Source organism: Leiobunum rupestre, chromosome 9, assembly GCF_980474605.1.
Source record: "Leiobunum rupestre chromosome 9, qqLeiRupe1.1.hap1, whole genome shotgun sequence".
Taxonomy (NCBI): Eukaryota; Metazoa; Arthropoda; class Arachnida; order Opiliones; family Sclerosomatidae; genus Leiobunum; species Leiobunum rupestre.
In genome coordinates, this window is record NC_143392.1 from 30,802,367 (window position 1) to 30,822,041 (window position 19,675).

The 19,675-nt window shown below is 35.8% G+C and overlaps 1 protein-coding gene across 1 annotated transcript in view; it reads right to left on the reverse strand.

Annotated features, from left to right (window-relative positions):
* LOC149927115 (protein O-mannosyl-transferase Tmtc3-like) overlaps positions 1-7,901 on the reverse strand; it is a 323,135-nt gene extending 315,234 nt beyond the window's left edge. Inside the window, exon 1 of the mRNA XM_090157803.1 lies at positions 7,782-7,901. Within this exon, the coding sequence (XP_090013929.1) occupies positions 7,782-7,901 (120 nt within the window). The remainder of the gene's footprint in view (positions 1-7,781) is intronic.
* Between the last annotated feature and the right edge of the window lie 11,774 nt (positions 7,902-19,675).

Sequence of the window (19,675 nt, forward strand, 5' to 3'; positions counted from 1 at the left end):
AATAAACACAGGAATCAGTCCATAATACTGTGTAATTTCTATTTTTCCATATGAAGGGAACTTAGTTGGTATCGCGTTGAGGTATCACGGTTATAAATGGTTGGTTCTTTAATTAAGAATCTAATTTCTAATAGATATCAGACTTCAATAAACACAGGAATCAGTCCATAATACTGTGTAATTTCTATTTTTCCATATGAAGGGAACTTAGTTGGTATCGCGTTGAGGTATCACGGTTATAAATGGTTGGTTCTTTAATTAAGAATCTAATTTCTAATAGATATCAGACTTCAATAAACACAGGAATCAGTCCATAATACTGTGTAATTTCTATTTTTCCATATGAAGGGAACTTAGTTGGTATCGCGTTGAGGTATCACGGTTATAAATGGTTGGTTCTTTAATTAAGAATCTAATTTCTAATAGATATCAGACTTCAATAAACACAGGAATCAGTCCATAATACTGTGTAATTTCTATTTTTCCATATGAAGGGAACTTAGTTGGTATCGCGTTGAGGTATCACGGTTATAAATGGTTGGTTCTTTAATTAAGAATCTAATTTCTAATAGATATCAGACTTCAATAAACACAGGAATCAGTCCATAATACTGTGTAATTTCTATTTTTCCATATGAAGGGAACTTAGTTGGTATCGCGTTGAGGTATCACGGTTATAAATGGTTGGTTCTTTAATTAAGAATCTAATTTCTAATAGATATCAGACTGCAATAAACACAGGAATCAGTCCATAATACTGTGTAATTTCTATTTTTCCATATGAAGGGAACTTAGTTGGTATCGCGTTGAGGTATCACGGTTATAAATGGTTGGTTCTTTAATTAAGAATCTAATTTCTAATAGATATCAGACTTCAATAAACACAGGAATCAGTCCATAATACTGTGTAATTTCTATTTTTCCATATGAAGGGAACTTAGTTGGTATCGCGTTGAGGTATCACGGTTATAAATGGTTGGTTCTTTAATTAAGAATCTAATTTCTAATAGATATCAGACTTCAATAAACACAGGAATCAGTCCATAATACTGTGTAATTTCTATTTTTCCATATGAAGGGAACTTAGTTGGTATCGCGTTGAGGTATCACGGTTATAAATGGTTGGTTCTTTAATTAAGAATCTAATTTCTAATAGATATCAGACTTCAATAAACACAGGAATCAGTCCATAATACTGTGTAATTTCTATTTTTCCATATGAAGGGAACTTAGTTGGTATCGCGTTGAGGTATCACGGTTATAAATGGTTGGTTCTTTAATTAAGAATCTAATTTCTAATAGATATCAGACTTCAATAAACACAGGAATCAGTCCATAATACTGTGTAATTTCTATTTTTCCATATGAAGGGAACTTAGTTGGTATCGCGTTGAGGTATCACGGTTATAAATGGTTGGTTCTTTAATTAAGAATCTAATTTCTAATAGATATCAGACTTCAATAAACACAGGAATCAGTCCATAATACTGTGTAATTTCTATTTTTCCATATGAAGGGAACTTAGTTGGTATCGCGTTGAGGTATCACGGTTATAAATGGTTGGTTCTTTAATTAAGAATCTAATTTCTTATAGATATCAGACTTCAATAAAATCAGGAATAAGTCCATAATACTGTGTAATTTCCTTTTTTGCATATGAAGGGAACTTAGTTGGTATCGCGTTGAGGTATCACTGTTATAAATGGTTGGTTCTTTAATTAAGAATCTAATTTCTTATAGATATCAGACTTCAATAAAATCAGGAATAAGTCCATAATACTGTGTAATTTCCTTTTTTTGCATATGAAGGGAACTTAGTTGGTATCGCGTTGAGGTATCACGGTTATAAATGGTTGGTTCTTTAATTAAGAATCTAATTTCTAATAGATATCAGACTTCAATAAACACAGGAATCAGTCCATAATACTGTGTAATTTCTATTTTTCCATATGAAGGGAACTTAGTTGGTATCGCGTTGAGGTATCACGGTTATAAATGGTTGGTTCTTTAATTAAGAATCTAATTTCTAATAGATATCAGACTTCAATAAAATCAGGAATAAGTCCATAATACTGTGTAATTTCCTTTTTTTGCATATGAAGGGAACTTAGTTGGTATCGCGTTGAGGTATCACTGTTATAAATGGTTGGTTCTTTAATTAAGAATCTAATTTCTTATAGATATCAGACTTCAATAAAATCAGGAATAAGTCCACAATACTGTGTAATTTCCTTTTTTGCATATGAAGGGAACTTAGTTGGTATCGCGTTGAGGTATCACGGTTATAAATGGTTGGTTCTTTAATTAAGAATCTAATTTCTTATAGATATCAGACTTCAATAAAATCAGGAATAAGTCCATAATACTGTGTAATTTCCTTTTTTGCATATGAAGGGAACTTAGTTGGTATCGCGTTGAGGTATCACTGTTATAAATGGTTGGTTCTTTAATTAAGAATCTAATTTCTTATAGATATCAGACTTCAATAAAATCAGGAACAAGTCCATAATACTGTGTAATTTCCTTTTTGGCATATGAAGGGAACTTAGTTGGTATCGCGTTGAGGTATCATTGTTATAAATGGTTGGTTCTTTAATTAAGAATCTAATTTCTTATAGATATCAGACTTCAATAAAATCAGGAATAAGTCCATAATACTGTGTAATTTCCTTTTTTGCATATGAAGGGAACTTAGTTGGTATCGCGTTGAGGTATCACTGTTATAAATGGTTGGTTCTTTAATTAAGAATCTAATTTCTTATAGATATCAGACTTCAATAAAATCAGGAACAAGTCCATAATACTGTGTAATTTCCTTTTTGGCATATGAAGGGAACTTAGTTGGTATCGCGTTGAGGTATCACTGTTATAAATGGTTGGTTCTTTAATTAAGAATCTAATTTCTTATAGATATCAGACTTCAATAAAATCAGGAATAAGTCCATAATACTGTGTAATTTCCTTTTTTTGCATATGAAGGGAACTTAGTTGGTATCGCGTTGAGGTATCACTGTTATAAATGGTTGGTTCTTTAATTAAGAATCTAATTTCTTATAGATATCAGACTTCAATAAAATCAGGAATAAGTCCATAATACTGTGTAATTTCCTTTTTTGCATATGAAGGGAACTTAGTTGGTATCGCGTTGAGGTATCATTGTTATAAATGGTTGGTTCTTTAATTAAGAATCTAATTTCTTATAGATATCAGACTTCAATAAAATCAGGAATAAGTCCATAATACTGTGTAATTTCCTTTTTTGCATATGAAGGGAACTTAGTTGGTATCGCGTTGAGGTATCACGGTTATAAATGGTGGTTTTTTTATTTAAGAATCTAATTTCTTATAGATATCAGACTTTAATTTCATCAGGAAGCATGTAAATAATACTGTCTATTTTTTAATTGTACGGAAACTTAGGTGATATTGCGTTGAGATATCACTGTCATCAATGACTGGTTCTTTAATTGGTGATCTCATAGATATCAAAAGTTTAGTTTAAATAATTAACTTGTCTATTACTTAAGGCACCACCTTAGGTCTACGTCAGTAAGTGAGTTTAAATGCTTTTAAATCAGGTGGCTGGTGTACAATGTTATAAAGTGTAAACCGAAGATCTCCAGGGAAAATACCGTGTGTAATTTCCATTTTTGCGTCGGGCGAAAACTACTCACTATTTTAAATGATGGTTCCTCAGAATTCTACCGCATAATAATAAAATTAATTTATATCAGACTTTAACTTGAACAGGAATAATTCAATATTAACATTTCAATTCTGAGTGAAATATATTAAAATACATTAACATTTATAACACCAACTTCGTTATATTTGTACACATTTAAAAATGCATTAAAATCTGGGCTTTGCTATTGGTTTGAGTTTCTGTTCTAATGTATTTTAATATTTATATCAAATACGCTGCGCTTCGCTTTATATTCAAAAATTATGATGGCCCCAAATATGGCACAACGAATCAGTCGTTGGAAATTCTGGCTATATTATTTAATTATTTAATTCGTTTTTGACTCGAAGATCTATTTGGTCTGACTAATTCGTATTTTTTTTAATTTCTTTAAATGTTTTAGGGTTCAGTTCTTTTTTACACCTTTTCATTATTAGCGTGTTTTGTAGGGCTGTGCGATTAGTGGATTTAGGTAATCGAGTCGGTTATCGAGTATAATTTTTTTCATTGAGTATTCTAGTCGAGTAATATTGAAGTCGAGTCGAGTAATCAGGGGAAACTTTCTCTTATTCGAGTCGAGTAACTAAAAAAACACCTCGAGTAATATGTTCAACGACTCGGGTTATCGAGTACTTGATTAGGAGCTGGTTTTATTCAAGTATTTATGAAATTAAATTTAAAAGGAGTTTAAAGTAGCTTGCAATGCTGAAAAATATTTCTTTAATTTAAATGAACCACAGTTTCCACAACTTTGTATGTACCGTTTAATATCCCCCCCCCCCCCCCAAAGTTGTAAAACCCCTATTTGAACTTTGAAGCAACGAATCTAGAAAAAACAAATACTCGACGAGTTTAGAGAGCACACTTATTCGGGTAATCGGGTTCCCGAATAAGTACATGTAATTAGAGAATACTCGGTAATTGACGAGTATTCTCTAATTATTTATATGAGGTCGAGTACTCAAAAAAGGCCGAGTACTCGATGATGTTCGAGTACTCTCACCGCCCTAGTGTTTGCCCTTATTTGCATTGTAGTCCATATAGGTGGTTTTTAGTAACTCAACCTTGAAGACTGAGCTTACTAATAATATGAAATTTAAAAATCAGCTACTTATACCATCCTTAATCTCATTCAAATAATAATAATTTAAATGAATATATCAGTTACTTAGAAAGTTTCGTGTGATTAGGAAAGTGGATTTGATACATTAAGCATAACCATTAACAGAGTGGGCCTCATATCTGTTTGAAATCACTGGTAAGGGGTGGTTCACAAATGACGTAACTAAGTAAGGGGGAGGGGGTTTGCTGAAGCGTAGATCAAAGATTTCTACAGAAACCTAAATCATGGAGGAAGCACGTGACTGATACTGCGTTCAGTCAATAGGAGCGGACATCTCCATAGAAGAGGAGGGGTTCAAAAATCAAGTGGCTCTGCCGAACGGCGGAGACACGAACTGAGTCTCAGCGGACGAATTTTCGTGAAAATTGGTTTTTCTCCCCAATGCTTTTCCTACGGGAAGTTGTTTTCCTAACTGTATTGCAATTCGGACACTTTTTAATAATTTTAGTGTTTGTACTCAACTTTGAATTTTTCATATGATTTTAAGTAAGTTTCCAGGTTTTATTTAAGACTACTTTCATAATTTTACCTTAATTATTTCGCTCGTAATCTACTTTTAAAATCGACGAAATTTTTAAGGCGAGGAAATGAATTCCCCGCCTTTGGAACCTGTATTTGTGCTAGGCCTCGGTTTTAAAGTTTGGAATTTAAAACTCATTGCGCAATAATTGAAAAAGGCTGGTTCGTTACTCGTTTGCGTCTATAGTGAGGTTTTAACTGTGAAATGGAAGATAAAATGAGCTTATAAACAAAGTTTAATGATGAATTAAGTTACATAATTTTTTCTAAATTAACAAGCGAGTGTGATTTATTAAAACTATCTGAAAACTAAGCTTCGGAAGCACGCATTTGTTCCCTCCTCCATCAAGGACTGGAACTCTCTCCGGGAGTCCGGGACCACCTGAAGTCCCGAAGTCCCTGCCAAACCGCGTAAACTTCACACGTGAACTTCAGAAATATCTAGGTCAGCTCTAAGCTGACCTTCTGTTTTACTCTGACGTGATGGGCATCGCTTTTTGTCGGAATTAAAATACTTTAGAAGTTTAGAAATTAATGGTTTTTCTTATCATATGGTTTGGATATTAGGGCATTAAATGTTGTTTATGCTTTCTCTTTCCTATTTTTTCTTTGCAACCCAATTGCAAGTAAAAGAAATATTTACTATATTCAGAATTAACCGGGCCAGAAATACATGTATTTCTGACCGGGCTGTTGATTGCTTGAATGAAGAAGCTGCTTTTTTTAAAGCAGAGCAAAGAAAAAATTTAAAATTAGATTAAACTTTGATTATCAGCTCATTTAGTCTTCCATTTCATAGTTAAACCTCACTATAGACGCAAACGAGTAACGAACCAGCCTTTTTCAATTATTGCGCAATGATTTTTAAATTCAAAACATTATAACCGCGGCCTAGCACAAATACAGGTTCCAAAATTTTCGTCGATTTTAAAAGTAGATTACGAGCGAAATAATTAAGGGAAAATTATGAAAGTAGTCTTAAATAAAACCTGGAAACTTACTAAAAATCATATGAAAAATTCAAAGTTGAGTACAAACACTAAAATTATTAAAAAGTCTCCGAATTGCAACGCAGTTAAGAAAACAAATTCCCGTATTAAGGAAAACCAATTTTCACGAAAATTCCGCTTAGACTCAGTTCGTGTCTCCGCCGTTCGGCAGAGCCACTTGATTTTTGAACCCCTCCTCTTCTATGGAGATGTCCGCAACTATTGACTGAACGCAGTATCAGTCACGTGCTTCCTCCATGCCTAAATTGTAAAATATTTCAACTTACAGTTGCAATTTACAAAATAAAAAAATATATATGTTTTCTAGATGTAAAAACAATAAATAAATTGGCTTAATTTTTAAAGAAATTTAATATTTTTATGGTTTAGGGTGGTATTATAATGAAGACGGCGTCAAAGTATAATTAAAGCAATGCTAGTGTTTCAAATTGTTATTCCTTGCTACTAGGGCTTTATGGGATGTCCAAAATGTCTTTTTTGTGTGAATTGCCCCTAATTTACACAACCTTTGTTAGAATGACGTTTATAACGATGATTTCAAATCAACGAGCGCCTTCTAGTGACGACTGTGAACTATAAACGACGCTATCCGTCTGCTATAACGGAGGCTGCGTACTCCAATAAATTTAGCAGACGAAACCACGTTTCAAAAAGCATCAATAAGAAACTGTCAATTTCCCATAATTCGAATTTTCCAAATATCCTAAGAAATACAGGGTGTTTCAAAAGGTTATGCAAAACTCTTAAGGAGTTGTAGCGGTGATTTGAGAATTATGCCTCTTTTTTCCCATTTTCCTACGATGAGTTAAAAGAGCGCCAGAGAGCTTCAAAGTGTGGCCTACTAGCCCCTTCAAGTAGGCTGCCACAAGCGCAAAACCAAGCAGCAGGGAAATGCGTGTTATATAGTTGTATAACACGACAAAAAAATTAATTATTTATATTTTACTTTTCCTAACTGTACCTTTTGCCATATCCATCGCCATTCCTTTGTCATTGCTGTTATTTCGTTCTTATTTTTGTGTAACTTTCATGGTATTTTATATTACCTCCATTCCCTACTAAAGCAGGGCTCAATAAGTGTAAACTTTATTTTCCTGTTTAATAAACTTTATTATTATTAAGGTTTGGGTTCGTGTGATAGGTACAAAAAGGACTTTGTAAACAAATCGAGGTAACCAGCGTAAAAAAAGTAAACTTAAACAGTATTTAAAGTCCTACAGCTCCTTAAAATTTTTGCATAACCTTTTGAAACACCATGTTTACACAATGAAATCAGGACCATACGACCACAAAGACTTGAGCGTCCCGTTGAGGGTAGAATGACAATTCGCAATCCATAATCGATAAACGCGTCCGCGTTAGATACCCAAATGTACAGGGTACTACGATCAAAAGGTTTCTAAGCACTCGATAGAGAAAAGAACGAAAAAGTAACGGTACGTACGTCGATGTCCGCCTTGGAACTTGCTGGAAGACGTTTGTCCAGCTGATGTGTCGATCTGCAGCAGGCGGGCGCGTGATGAGATGAAGCCGCCTTCCGGGCTGCTCTGACGGCGGCGCACATGGCCCACCCGGATACTCTTCGATTCAACTACGACGAAGGTCCTGGCCCGATTTCACTCTTAACACAGTGTCCGTGGCTACAAAAGTTCCGCCTTGGAAGCCGAAGAAGCTGTTCTCTGTAATATCACCGCTTCCAACTGTTTTCGGAAAACGAGAGGAGCGAGCGCCGGGATGACCGCCTGTTTTTATATTATTCCTTAGTCCCCCCCCCCTCCCCTCCCCTCGCTACTTCTCACGACGACCGCCGGAGGGAGCCACGCTCTACATTCTCTTCCCCCAGATCTCCTCTCTTGTTTCCTCACATTCCTTTCACTTAAAACCAAAAGGATTTATCTTGATAAAGCACGGTGCGCTGAATTTAAGCGAAATGATTAACATCGTATGTTTAAAAGTCAGGAGCGGTGTCAGGGGATACAAATAATTAGGCAGTAGGGCTCATGAATTTCGAAAATATTGAAATGTTAAAGGCAAAAATGCTGAACTGATTTTACTTTATTCCAATATTTTAAATAAAATTTATTGCTACTATATAAACAAATATGATGGAACAAAATTAATAATGAGACGTACGAGACAAATATTTTTTAAATCCAACGGAGGAGCCGTTGCTTCCAATAAATAAATTAAAATATATTTATTTTTTGAATTTAAACAATTTTTTACATCTCATTGTTAATTTTGTTTCTTTCATAATGGGGTTCTCATTTAATCCTGAAAATATACTGAATTGTTTTTTAAATATTTTGTTAAATAAAAATAATTTATAGTAAATTACCTTCGAGTTTTTACATTCTAAAATATCCTAGCGGTACCACTGTGAAAAGGTGAATTAATTTATTGGATTAAAGTCATATATTATAAACAACTACATCTTTAATTCGGACTTACAATTTTAATATTGTTTATTAATTATTTGGGCTATTCTGAATTGGTACACTGTTCCCTAGGACAAGTTTATTAATTATTATTTTTTCTTGAGAAATGGCACTAGTGTCCAAACTAATAACTCGGGACTTAAAAGCTCTCCAGTTGATAAAAGAAATATTTTTTTAAAAGTTGAAACTATAATTATATTTTTAAATCGTCTTACTAACATACAATTTTAAGATACAATAAGAATTACCGATTAGGAATTTTAGAAGCACTATACCAAGTCTAATATACATAAACCAAAGACGCGTGGTAAAATGCTATATTTAAGATACGTACTTTTTGCACTTAGATGTCGTCGTTTCGCTTAGCAGATGCCTTGGCTTCAAAAGGCAGTCTGCGTGTTACAGATAACATTTATAGACTTTACTCACTTTTCTAGTTTGAGTGAATAGACAGGCGAGACTGTCTTTCTATCTCCCGCTTTCAGGCGGTAGGTGTCGTCGTTGGCAGTGATGAAATAAGAATGAGACGCTGTGTTTTTCGCCTCTTTACTTTCTCCTCCGCAGCCGTTTACTTTTGCCTCGGAATAAACGACCGATTTAGAGGCTTACGACCGTCTCTTAGACATCTAGATAATGTCTATTCACACCATTATTCAATAATCCTCGCCCGTTGAATGTACATTTTCGCTTTGAGAAATTTGCAGTAGACATTTTGGTCTACCGCGCGCCTGTAGAAGTGTTCCACACGCTGCACCTCGGTGTTCAGGGAGATGTAAAATACCAGGCGTTTAGCTTTCTATGCCAATAAGATAATTTCCCTTTTCGCAGCGCCATCTATCTTCTTTAAATAAACAGCGCAATTAATGATGTTTTAATCTAAGTTGACGTCATCGGTTTCTACCCACAATTCCTCATGAAATTGAAATTGAAATTATCCTTTTCGTTTTAAAGCTAGGAACTAGATGTGATGTTTTTGCAAATAAGGCATTTTGATTTCATCATCTATTTGAAGTGAAATGCGATGTCCAGTGGAGTAGCCAGAGTTTTGACCAGCGGTACTCCGAGGTCCGACGAGAGAGGGGCTAGCAGTACAAATTACAGATGGGCCCGTGCAGCCTTAGGATGAGGACCCCTAGACCTTTATTCCAATTATATCTTTAAACGTATATCCCTAGCATCACCAACTCTCTTGAGTGCAGCTTGAAGGCCCTAACTTTAACCGTTATTTCAAGTTTATCTCCGTAAAACCCTATTTCCTAGCATTACCAACTCTCTTTGGGGCCCCGGATTTATGTTTTTATCGGGGCTTGTGCAGGCTGAGGGCCCGTAATTATTGTTTTATCGGGGGCCCGTGCAGGCTGAGGGCCCGGAATTATTGTTTATCGGGGGCCCGTGCAGGCTGAGGGCCCGGAATTATTGTTTATCGGGGGCCCGTGCAGGCTGAGGGCCCGGAATTATTGTTTTATCGGGGGCCCGTGCAGGCCGAGGGCCCGGAATTATTGTTTTATCGGGGGCCCGTGCAGGCTGAGGGCCCGGAATTATTGTTTATCGGGGCTTGTGCAGGCTGAGGGCCCGTAATTATTGTTTTATCGGGGGCCCGTGCAGGCTGAGGGCCCGGAATTATTGTTTATCGGGGGCCTGTGCAGGCTGAGGGCCCGGAATTATTGTTTTATCGGGGGCCCGTGCAGGCTGAGGGCCCGTAATAAGTTAAATGGGATTTCCCCCGAGTTCTTCGGTTACTCCTTTCCATTAAAACTTGTTGAGGTTAACGGTAATAGTGAGAGTAGGGAGCTGTATGAAGGGCTAGCCACCACCCTCCTATACGCATTGTAACCCGGCCACCTCAATTAATGGCTTTAAAAGTCCCTAGATGACTTGGGCCTAAGGTGGTGCCTTGGGTATTAGCCTAGCTTATTATTATTAGTGTTTTATTGGGGCTTGGATATTTTTTGGCGGCTTTTGCTGACTGCGCGTTAAGTAATATTACAGCAATGGACAAAAAGGGTGTGAAAATTTAGAACAAGAGACCTTTAAGATTCTAGCCCAAGGTGGCGATTTGGACAATTAATCCTTGCCTACGCCATTGGCCATGCCCATTGTAGGGAAACTGCTAATGGACGTGAAAAGCCTTTTGACGCGCTGTTCTCGTGTATTTGCGTGGGTAATCTAAATAAAATGAGCAGAAATGGGAACATTTGCTTAAGTAGCCTTTTCACTGATTTGTCTTGTTTTTCTCGTTTTGATAATAAGAAGTTTCCTTAACGCGAAAAAGTCGTATCTCGAAAACGCAAGTTTCACTATTTTATTTTCCGCGTTGTTAAATGAGGATGTCTTTGGCTTCGCAAAGTCAAATTGCTTGAGTAATTTATTCACTAATACGTTGCTAAGATAGTCGTTTGCTGAAAACAAAATATATTTTAATTTTTTTTTCATCTAAACATTTAATTTAAAAATAAAGCATTTAATGACGTAAAATCAAGACAAATATTTTTCGTTTATAAGTAGCATTTTTCAAGTCGAATTTATTTTTGTTTTAAATTCTAAATTTCCAAAAATAAGGATTTTTTGCAAACTGGGCAAAAATTGATAATTACGTTCTGACCTTAATTACGGTTTATAATTAGAAAATTTTAATAAAAATATATTACCTTTCTCCCTGATCCATCAACACAGGTCAAGGGGAAGGTGGACAGAATCCCACGGGGTCAGAACTATAGTTTACCTTGGGAGCCGATTTCGTCCAAGGCTTACGTGGTTTGAATTTGGGGTTTGGTGCCGCCTATCGATCAAATTAACAAATACACTATCCGATTAAGTAGTCTACAGTTAATTTTCAACGCTTGTTAAGAAAATTGAAGTGATCTCAAAAATTGAAATATTTTAAAATCCTATTATAAAAATATCTACAAAAAACCGGTCGATCTTGACCTTGAAAATAATTATGTTGACCAACAAAATTTGTTTACCTATGGTCTTACGTCGTCAGTACTTCCAATCGATTTTCAGATAACTGTTTCGTTATTTGATACGAGGAAATTATAACGATTTGACAGATAGCAGATTATCCACATTATGTTCGGTTATTATCAGATCAGTATCATCACTGCAGTTGATACGAGCCAAAATGCCAACTAGATTATTTAAGACCGAAATAAATCTGAATTCATTGCAAACATTCAGGATGATTGTGAGCAAATTTCAGATCTCACACAGCTACCAATTTTATTTATGCCTCGAATAAATTACTTTTGAAGTTTTTATTACTGTTTATTTTACCACAAAATTATATATATAAGTCAGATAACTGTTCAGCTTCCTGAATCTGGTGATTAGAATTATAACAAATCAGTTGAGGTAGTTTATTTGGGAAAATGAATCAGATACAATTGGAGATCAGGTTATTTGGGAAAATGAATGAGATACAACTGGAGATCAGGTTATTTGGGAAAATGAATCAGATACAATTGGAGATAAGGTTATTTGAGAAAACGAATCAGATGCAATTGGAGATCAGGTTATTTGGGAAAATGAATCAGATACAATTGGAGATCAGGTTATTTGGGAAAATGAATCAGATACAATTGGAGATCAGGTTCTTTGGGAAAATGAATGAGATACAATTGGAGATCAGGTTATTTTCGAAAATGAATCAGATACAATTGAAGATCAGGTTATTTGGGAAAATGAATAAGATGCAATTGGATATCAGGTTATTTGGGAAAATGAATCAGATGCAATTGGAGATCAGGTTATTTGGGAAAATGAATCAGATACAATTGGAAATCAGGTTATTTGGGAAAATGAATCAGATGTAATTGGAGATCAGGTGATTTGGGAAAATGAATCAGATACAATTGGAAATCAGGTTATTTGGGAAAATGAATGAGATACAATTGGAGATCAGGTTATTTGGGAAAATAAATCAAATACAATTGGAGATCAGGTTATTTGGGAAAATGAATCAGATTCAATTGGAGATCAGGTTATTTGGGAAAAAGAATCAGATTCAATTGGAGATTAGGTTATTTGGGAAAATAAATCAGATACAATTGGAGATCAGATTATAAGATAAAGCTGATCTGACTAACTGATTATCTTCATCTGTTCAGTTGGCCGATGGAAGCACTATCTTCTTCGTCTTGCACCAAAGGTTCTTTCGAAGATACTCGCTTCATCCGCTTCAGATTTGGCACATTTGTAAGTACGTCCTTCTCGCATTGAGGAATATCCTAGCGTATTCGTGCCGAAGTTGGTGGCGAGGACGTTTGTAGTTTTAATGTATCTTTGTCTTTCCTCTCATTTTTTGCTTGTTTTATCTTAAGTAATTAGGAAGAAGGCGCTCGCTACGGAAGCGGTTCCGAGAAGTTACTCTCGCTGATAAGACTTAGAAGGCAGGTTGGACAAGACAGAGAGATAGAGCTATTAAGCAAACGAGCACTAATGGATGGAAGCCTTTACAGGGGTCGAAGGAAGGGGGGGGGGGGCATTGCTGTTGGACCAGGAAATTTCTTCTGACAAAAAATTTCCCTCGGATGATATTTTCTAATTACTGATAACGACGCTTCAGTTTCTTGATAATTTTTCACAAATGATTTCAGGTTTTCCAGTTTATTTTTGGTCATTATTTCGAGAGCTGAATCGTGTTTCGCTATTATTTTACTAATTACTATTGAAATATCAGGTGGAAATTGTTTTAAGAGACGTCTTTTCGAAACCCTTATTTTGCTCTACACCCTTTGGACAGTTAGGACGAACTTATTTAGGTTTTCCTAACACTTCAAACGCGTTTGCACGTTCTAATTTAAAACGAAATTTACATTATTGAATTTAAAAATTTTATGGTATTTGGGTTTATAATAATTAATAAATTAAAACCACTATTGCACAATTAAAAACATTTTATTTTAAAAAACCATGACAGCTGTAGGCCGTCTCGAAACAGCTATCATCCTTGGTACAAGTAGTAATATATTTCACCTTAGGAATATTTAGACACTAGGGGGCTGAGAACTAAACCTAGATTGCGCAATAGCTCTTCAAATCAGTTAGTATGTTACTTATGGTTTAGTTTATAAAAACCCAAATACTTCAACCGAATATTTACCGGCTCACTTGTGCAGAAATTATAATAATTAATAAATTAAAACCACTATTGCACAATTAAAAACATTTTATTTTAAAAAACCATGACAGCTGTTTCGAGACGGCCTACAGCTGTCATGGTTTTTTAAAATAAAATGTAGGGTATGGTTCGGTTGGTTAGGGTAGGGTTCGGTTGGGTAGGGTAGGGTTCGGTTGGGTAGGGTAGGGTAGGGTAGGGTAGGTAGGGTAGGGTCTGGTCGGGTAGGGTAGGGTCTGGTCGGGTAGGGTGGAGTTTTAGAACCAATGACCTAAGCCCGTTATTATACATAAATACAATTTGGTCTATTAAACGTTAAAGGTTAGGTTACGTTAGGTTGGGTGGAGTGGAGTGTCATAGGTTCGGGTAGGGTAGAGTCTGGTTGGGTAGGGTAGGGTCTGGTTGGGTCGGGTAGGGTCCAGTTGGGTAGGGTAGGGTTGGGTTGGGTAGGGTAGGGTTCGGTTGGGTAGGGTAGGGTTCGGTTTGGTAGGGTAGGGTAGGTTTCGGTTGGTTAGGGTAGGGTAGGGTATGGTCCGGTTGGGTAGGGTATGGTTTGGTTGGGTCCGGTCGGGTAGGGTGGAGTTTTAGAACCAATGACCTAAGCCCGTTATTATACATAAATACAATCTTACCATTGTTAAATTTCAAAACTAGACCCCGTAGGGATAAATTAGTAGATGAAGTATTCAGCGCTGCATTATATTTTCCTCCGAATGGCTTTATGAAAAATAAGTGGGAACCTGCAAAGGTACAGTCCCGGACAAAGGTTCCGGGCCGTTTAGTTTTTGTTGCCATTTTTGTGTAGTTCGAGCTAGAAATTTCAGTGATAGCTTTTTGGAAAGAACAACATCGTGAGTATACAAATCTTTAAATATATTTGAGGTAACGAATATTGCGCCAAAATGAAACTAAAATTTTAACCCTAATGTTATTTATGGAGTGAACATTGTAGCAAAAGTTAATACGGGTAAAACAATAATAAATAACATTAGGGTAAAAATTTTAGATAAGGCTTATCTCGTAAGAGATTTTTATATACTTCTGGTATCACACCTAGTAGATACCGGAAGATCAGTAGAAGCTGGTTATTGCTAATCCAGAATTCTTGGTTATTTCTTGGTACTATTATTACTATACCCAGTTGCAGGTTACGAAAGTCCAAAAATCTATTACATTTGGCGGAGAGATACTAGCACGCATTTCCGGGAAATCGATGCCAGGAATTTCGAATTTAACCTGTATTTACGGTTGAAATTCTAATTATACCCACGCCCGTTATACATTTGGAAAATACCGACTATTGCGTTATATTTCAAAGTGATAATTAATTAATTAACATGGATAAGATTTAGCGAGGAATACCTAAAAAAATTCAGTTTGGCGAGTCCAGGGTAAGTATAGAATGGGTAATGCAGAGATTACCACGTTGAAGTGTATAAACGTGCGATTTGATGATTGCTTAGGAGCTTAGTACTAAAACTACGCTATATTGAAGCTTAAAAATAATCTACATTAAATATTTATTGATCACTTTGAAATTTACCGTGGAATAGACATTTCTAAAATGGGTTAATATAACACGCCCAGGAACTTATAGGAATTCAACAGAAAATAGGCGAAATTCGAAATTCCCGCCGATGATTTACCGGAAATTCGTGGTAGTATCTTTCCGCCTTTCATAATCAGCAACTGAGTATCTGATCGTCAAATTATCCTAATGTGTTAGTTGTAAAGACCAGAATAGATTACCATAAGCTTAGACGCGTGGCAACTAGCTCATTTAAAAAATATTCGGAACTTTTTCTTCCTTCGTATTAGCACTTAGGCTCTGTGGTAGCATTGAGCAAGATAGCGCATTGAAGAAAATACTTTAAATCCTGAATTCGTCTCGAAGATCTTTGGAGCTTCCGGAAATGTCAAGCTTCAACGTCATCTCGAATGTCATCCCAGTAATGATCTCGTTGATTGAGTTTTGACAGCGCCAGACTGTGAAGGGCCAAATTAGATGCAAACTCCGCTAAAGTTTCTGCCGATTTCAAATTCGATAAAAGCATTTTTTTTTACTTTATGCTGATTGTAAAAGACGTAAAAATGTTAGGTAAATGAATACCTTAATTAGAGGTCCTTTTATGTTATTATAAAGAGGGGTAATCACTTAAGTAATCAGGTGTATAAATCGAACGAGAAATCACATATATAATCACTAAAAATTCCTGGTAAATTGCGATAACTCACGTCGTCAGTGGAACTCAAAGAGAAATATCGAAACATCAATGGAAATCCAGGGGAAATATCGAAACATCAATGGAAATCCAGGGGAAATATCGAAACATCAATGGAAATCAAGTGGAAATATCGAAACATCAATGGAAATCAAGGGGAAATATCGAAACATCAATGGAAATCAAGGGGAAATATCGAAACATCAATGGAAATCAAGGGGAAATATCGAAACATCAATGGAAATCAAGGGGAAATATCGAAACATCAATGGAAATCAAGGGGAAATATCGAAACATCAATGGAAATCAAGGGGAAATATCGAAACATCAATGGAAATCAAGGGGAAATATCGAAACATCAATGGAAATCAAGGGGAAATATCGAAACATCAATGGAAATCAAGGGGAAATATCGAAACATCAATGGAAATCAAGGGGAAATATCGAAACATCAATGGAAATCCAGGGGAAATATCGAAACATCAATGGAAATCCAGGGGAAATATCGAAACATCAATGGAAACCAAGGGGAAATATCGAAACATCAATGGAAATCAAGGGGAAATATCGAAACATCAATGGAAATCAAGGGGAAATATCGAAACATCAATGGAAATCAAGGGGAAATATCGAAACATCAATGGAAATCAAGGGGAAATATCGAAACATCAATGGAAATCAAGGGGAAATATCGAAACATCAATGGAAATCAAGGGGAAATATCGAAACATCAATGGAAATCAAGGGGAAATATCGAAACATCAATGGAAATCAAGGGGAAATATCGAAACATCAATGGAAATCCAGGGGAAATATCGAAACATCAATGGAAATCAAGGGGAAATATCGAAACATCAATGGAAATTCAGGGGAAATATCGGAACATCAATGGAAATCAAGGGGAAATATCGAAACATCAATGGAAATCAAGGGGAAATATCGAAACATCAATGGAAATCAAGGGGAAATATCGAAACATCAATGGAAATCCAGGGGAAATATCGAAACATCAATGGAAATCAAGGGGAAATATCGAAACATCAATGGAAATCCAGGGGAAATTTCGAAACATCAATGGAAATCAATGGGAAATATCGAAACATCAATGGAAATCCAGGGGAAATATCGAAACATCAATGGAAATCAAGGGGAAATATCGAAACATCAATGGAAATTCAGGGGAAATATCGAAACATCAATGGAAATCAAGGGGAAATATCGAAACATCAATGGAAATCAAGGGGAAATATCGAAACATCAATGGAAATCCAGGGGAAATATCGAAACATCAATGGAAATCCAGGGGAAATATCGAAACATCAATGGAAATCAAGGGGAAATATCGAAACATCAATGGAAATCAAGGGGAAATATCGAAACATCAATGGAAATCAAGGGGAAATATCGAAACATCAATGGAAATCAAGGGGAAATATCGAAACATCAATGGAAATCAAGGGGAAATATCGAAACATCAATGGAAATCAAGGGGAAATATCGAAACATCAATGGAAATCAAGGGGAAATATCGAAACATCAATGGAAATCAAGGGGAAATATCGAAACATCAATGGAAATCAAGGGGAAATATCGAAACATCAATGGAAATCCAGGGGAAATATCGAAACATCAATGGAAATCAAGGGGAAATATCGAAACATCAATGGAAATTCAGGGGAAATATCGGAACATCAATGGAAATCAAGGGGAAATATCGAAACATCAATGGAAATCAAGGGGAAATATCGAAACATCAATGGAAATCAAGGGGAAATATCGAAACATCAATGGAAATCCAGGGGAAATATCGAAACATCAATGGAAATCAAGGGGAAATATCGAAACATCAATGGAAATCCAGGGGAAATATCGAAACATCAATGGAAATCAAGGGGAAATATCGAAACATCAATGGAAATCAAGGGGAAATATCGAAACATCAATGGAAATCCAGGGGAAATATCGAAACATCAATGGAAATCAAGGGGAAATATCGAAACATCAATGGAAATTCAGGGGAAATATCGAAACATCAATGGAAATCAAGGGGAAATATCGAAACATCAATGGAAATCAAGGGGAAATATCGAAACATCAATGGAAATCAAGGGGAAATATCGAAACATCAATGGAAATCAAGGGGAAATATCGAAACATCAATGGAAATCAAGGGGAAATATCGAAACATCAATGGAAATCCAGGGGAAATATCGAAACATCAATGGAAATCAAGGGGAAATATCGAAACATCAATGGAAATTCAGGGGAAATATCGGAACATCAATGGAAATCAAGGGGAAATATCGAAACATCAATGGAAATCAAGGGGAAATATCGAAACATCAATGGAAATCAAGGGGAAATATCGAAACATCAATGGAAATCCAGGGGAAATATCGAAACATCAATGGAAATCAAGGGGAAATATCGAAACATCAATGGAAATCAAGGGGAAATTTCGAAACATCAATGGAAATCAATGGGAAATATCGAAACATCAATGGAAATCCAGGGGAAATATCGAAACATCAATGGAAATCAAGGGGAAATATCGAAACATCAATGGAAATTCAGGGGAAATATCGAAACATCAATGGAAATCAAGGGGAAATATCGAAACATCAATGGAAATCAAGGGGAAATATCGAAACATCAATGGAAATCCAGGGGAAATATCGAAACATCAATGGAAATCCAGGGGAAATATCGAAACATCAATGGAAATCAAGGGGAAATATCGAAACATCAATGGAAATCAAGGGGAAATATCGAAACATCAATGGAAATCAAGGGGAAATATCGAAACATCAATGGAAATCAAGGGGAAATATCGAAACATCAATGGAAATCAAGGGGAAATATCGAAACATCAATGGAAATCAAGGGGAAATATCGAAACATCAATGGAAATCAAGGGGAAATATCGAAACATCAATGGAAATCAAGGGGAAATATCGAAACATCAATGGAAATCAAGGGGAAATATCGAAACATCAATGGAAATCCAGGGGAAATATCGAAACATCAATGGAAATCAAGGGGAAATATCGAAACATCAATGGAAATTCAGGGGAAATATCGGAACATCAATGGAAATCAAGGGGAAATATCGAAACATCAATGGAAATCAAGGGGAAATATCGAAACATCAATGGAAATCAAGGGGAAATATCGAAACATCAATGGAAATCCAGGGGAAATATCGAAACATCAATGGAAATCAAGGGGAAATATCGAAACATCAATGGAAATCCAGGGGAAATATCGAAACATCAATGGAAATCAAGGGGAAATATCGAAACATCAATGGAAATCAAGGGGAAATATCGAAACATCAATGGAAATCCAGGGGAAATATCGAAACATCAATGGAAATCAAGGGGAAATATCGAAACATCAATGGAAATTCAGGGGAAATATCGAAACATCAATGGAAATCAAGGGGAAATATCGAAACATCAATGGAAATCAAGGGGAAATATCGAAACATCAATGGAAATCAAGGGGAAATATCGAAACATCAATGGAAATCAAGGGGAAATATCGAAACATCAATGGA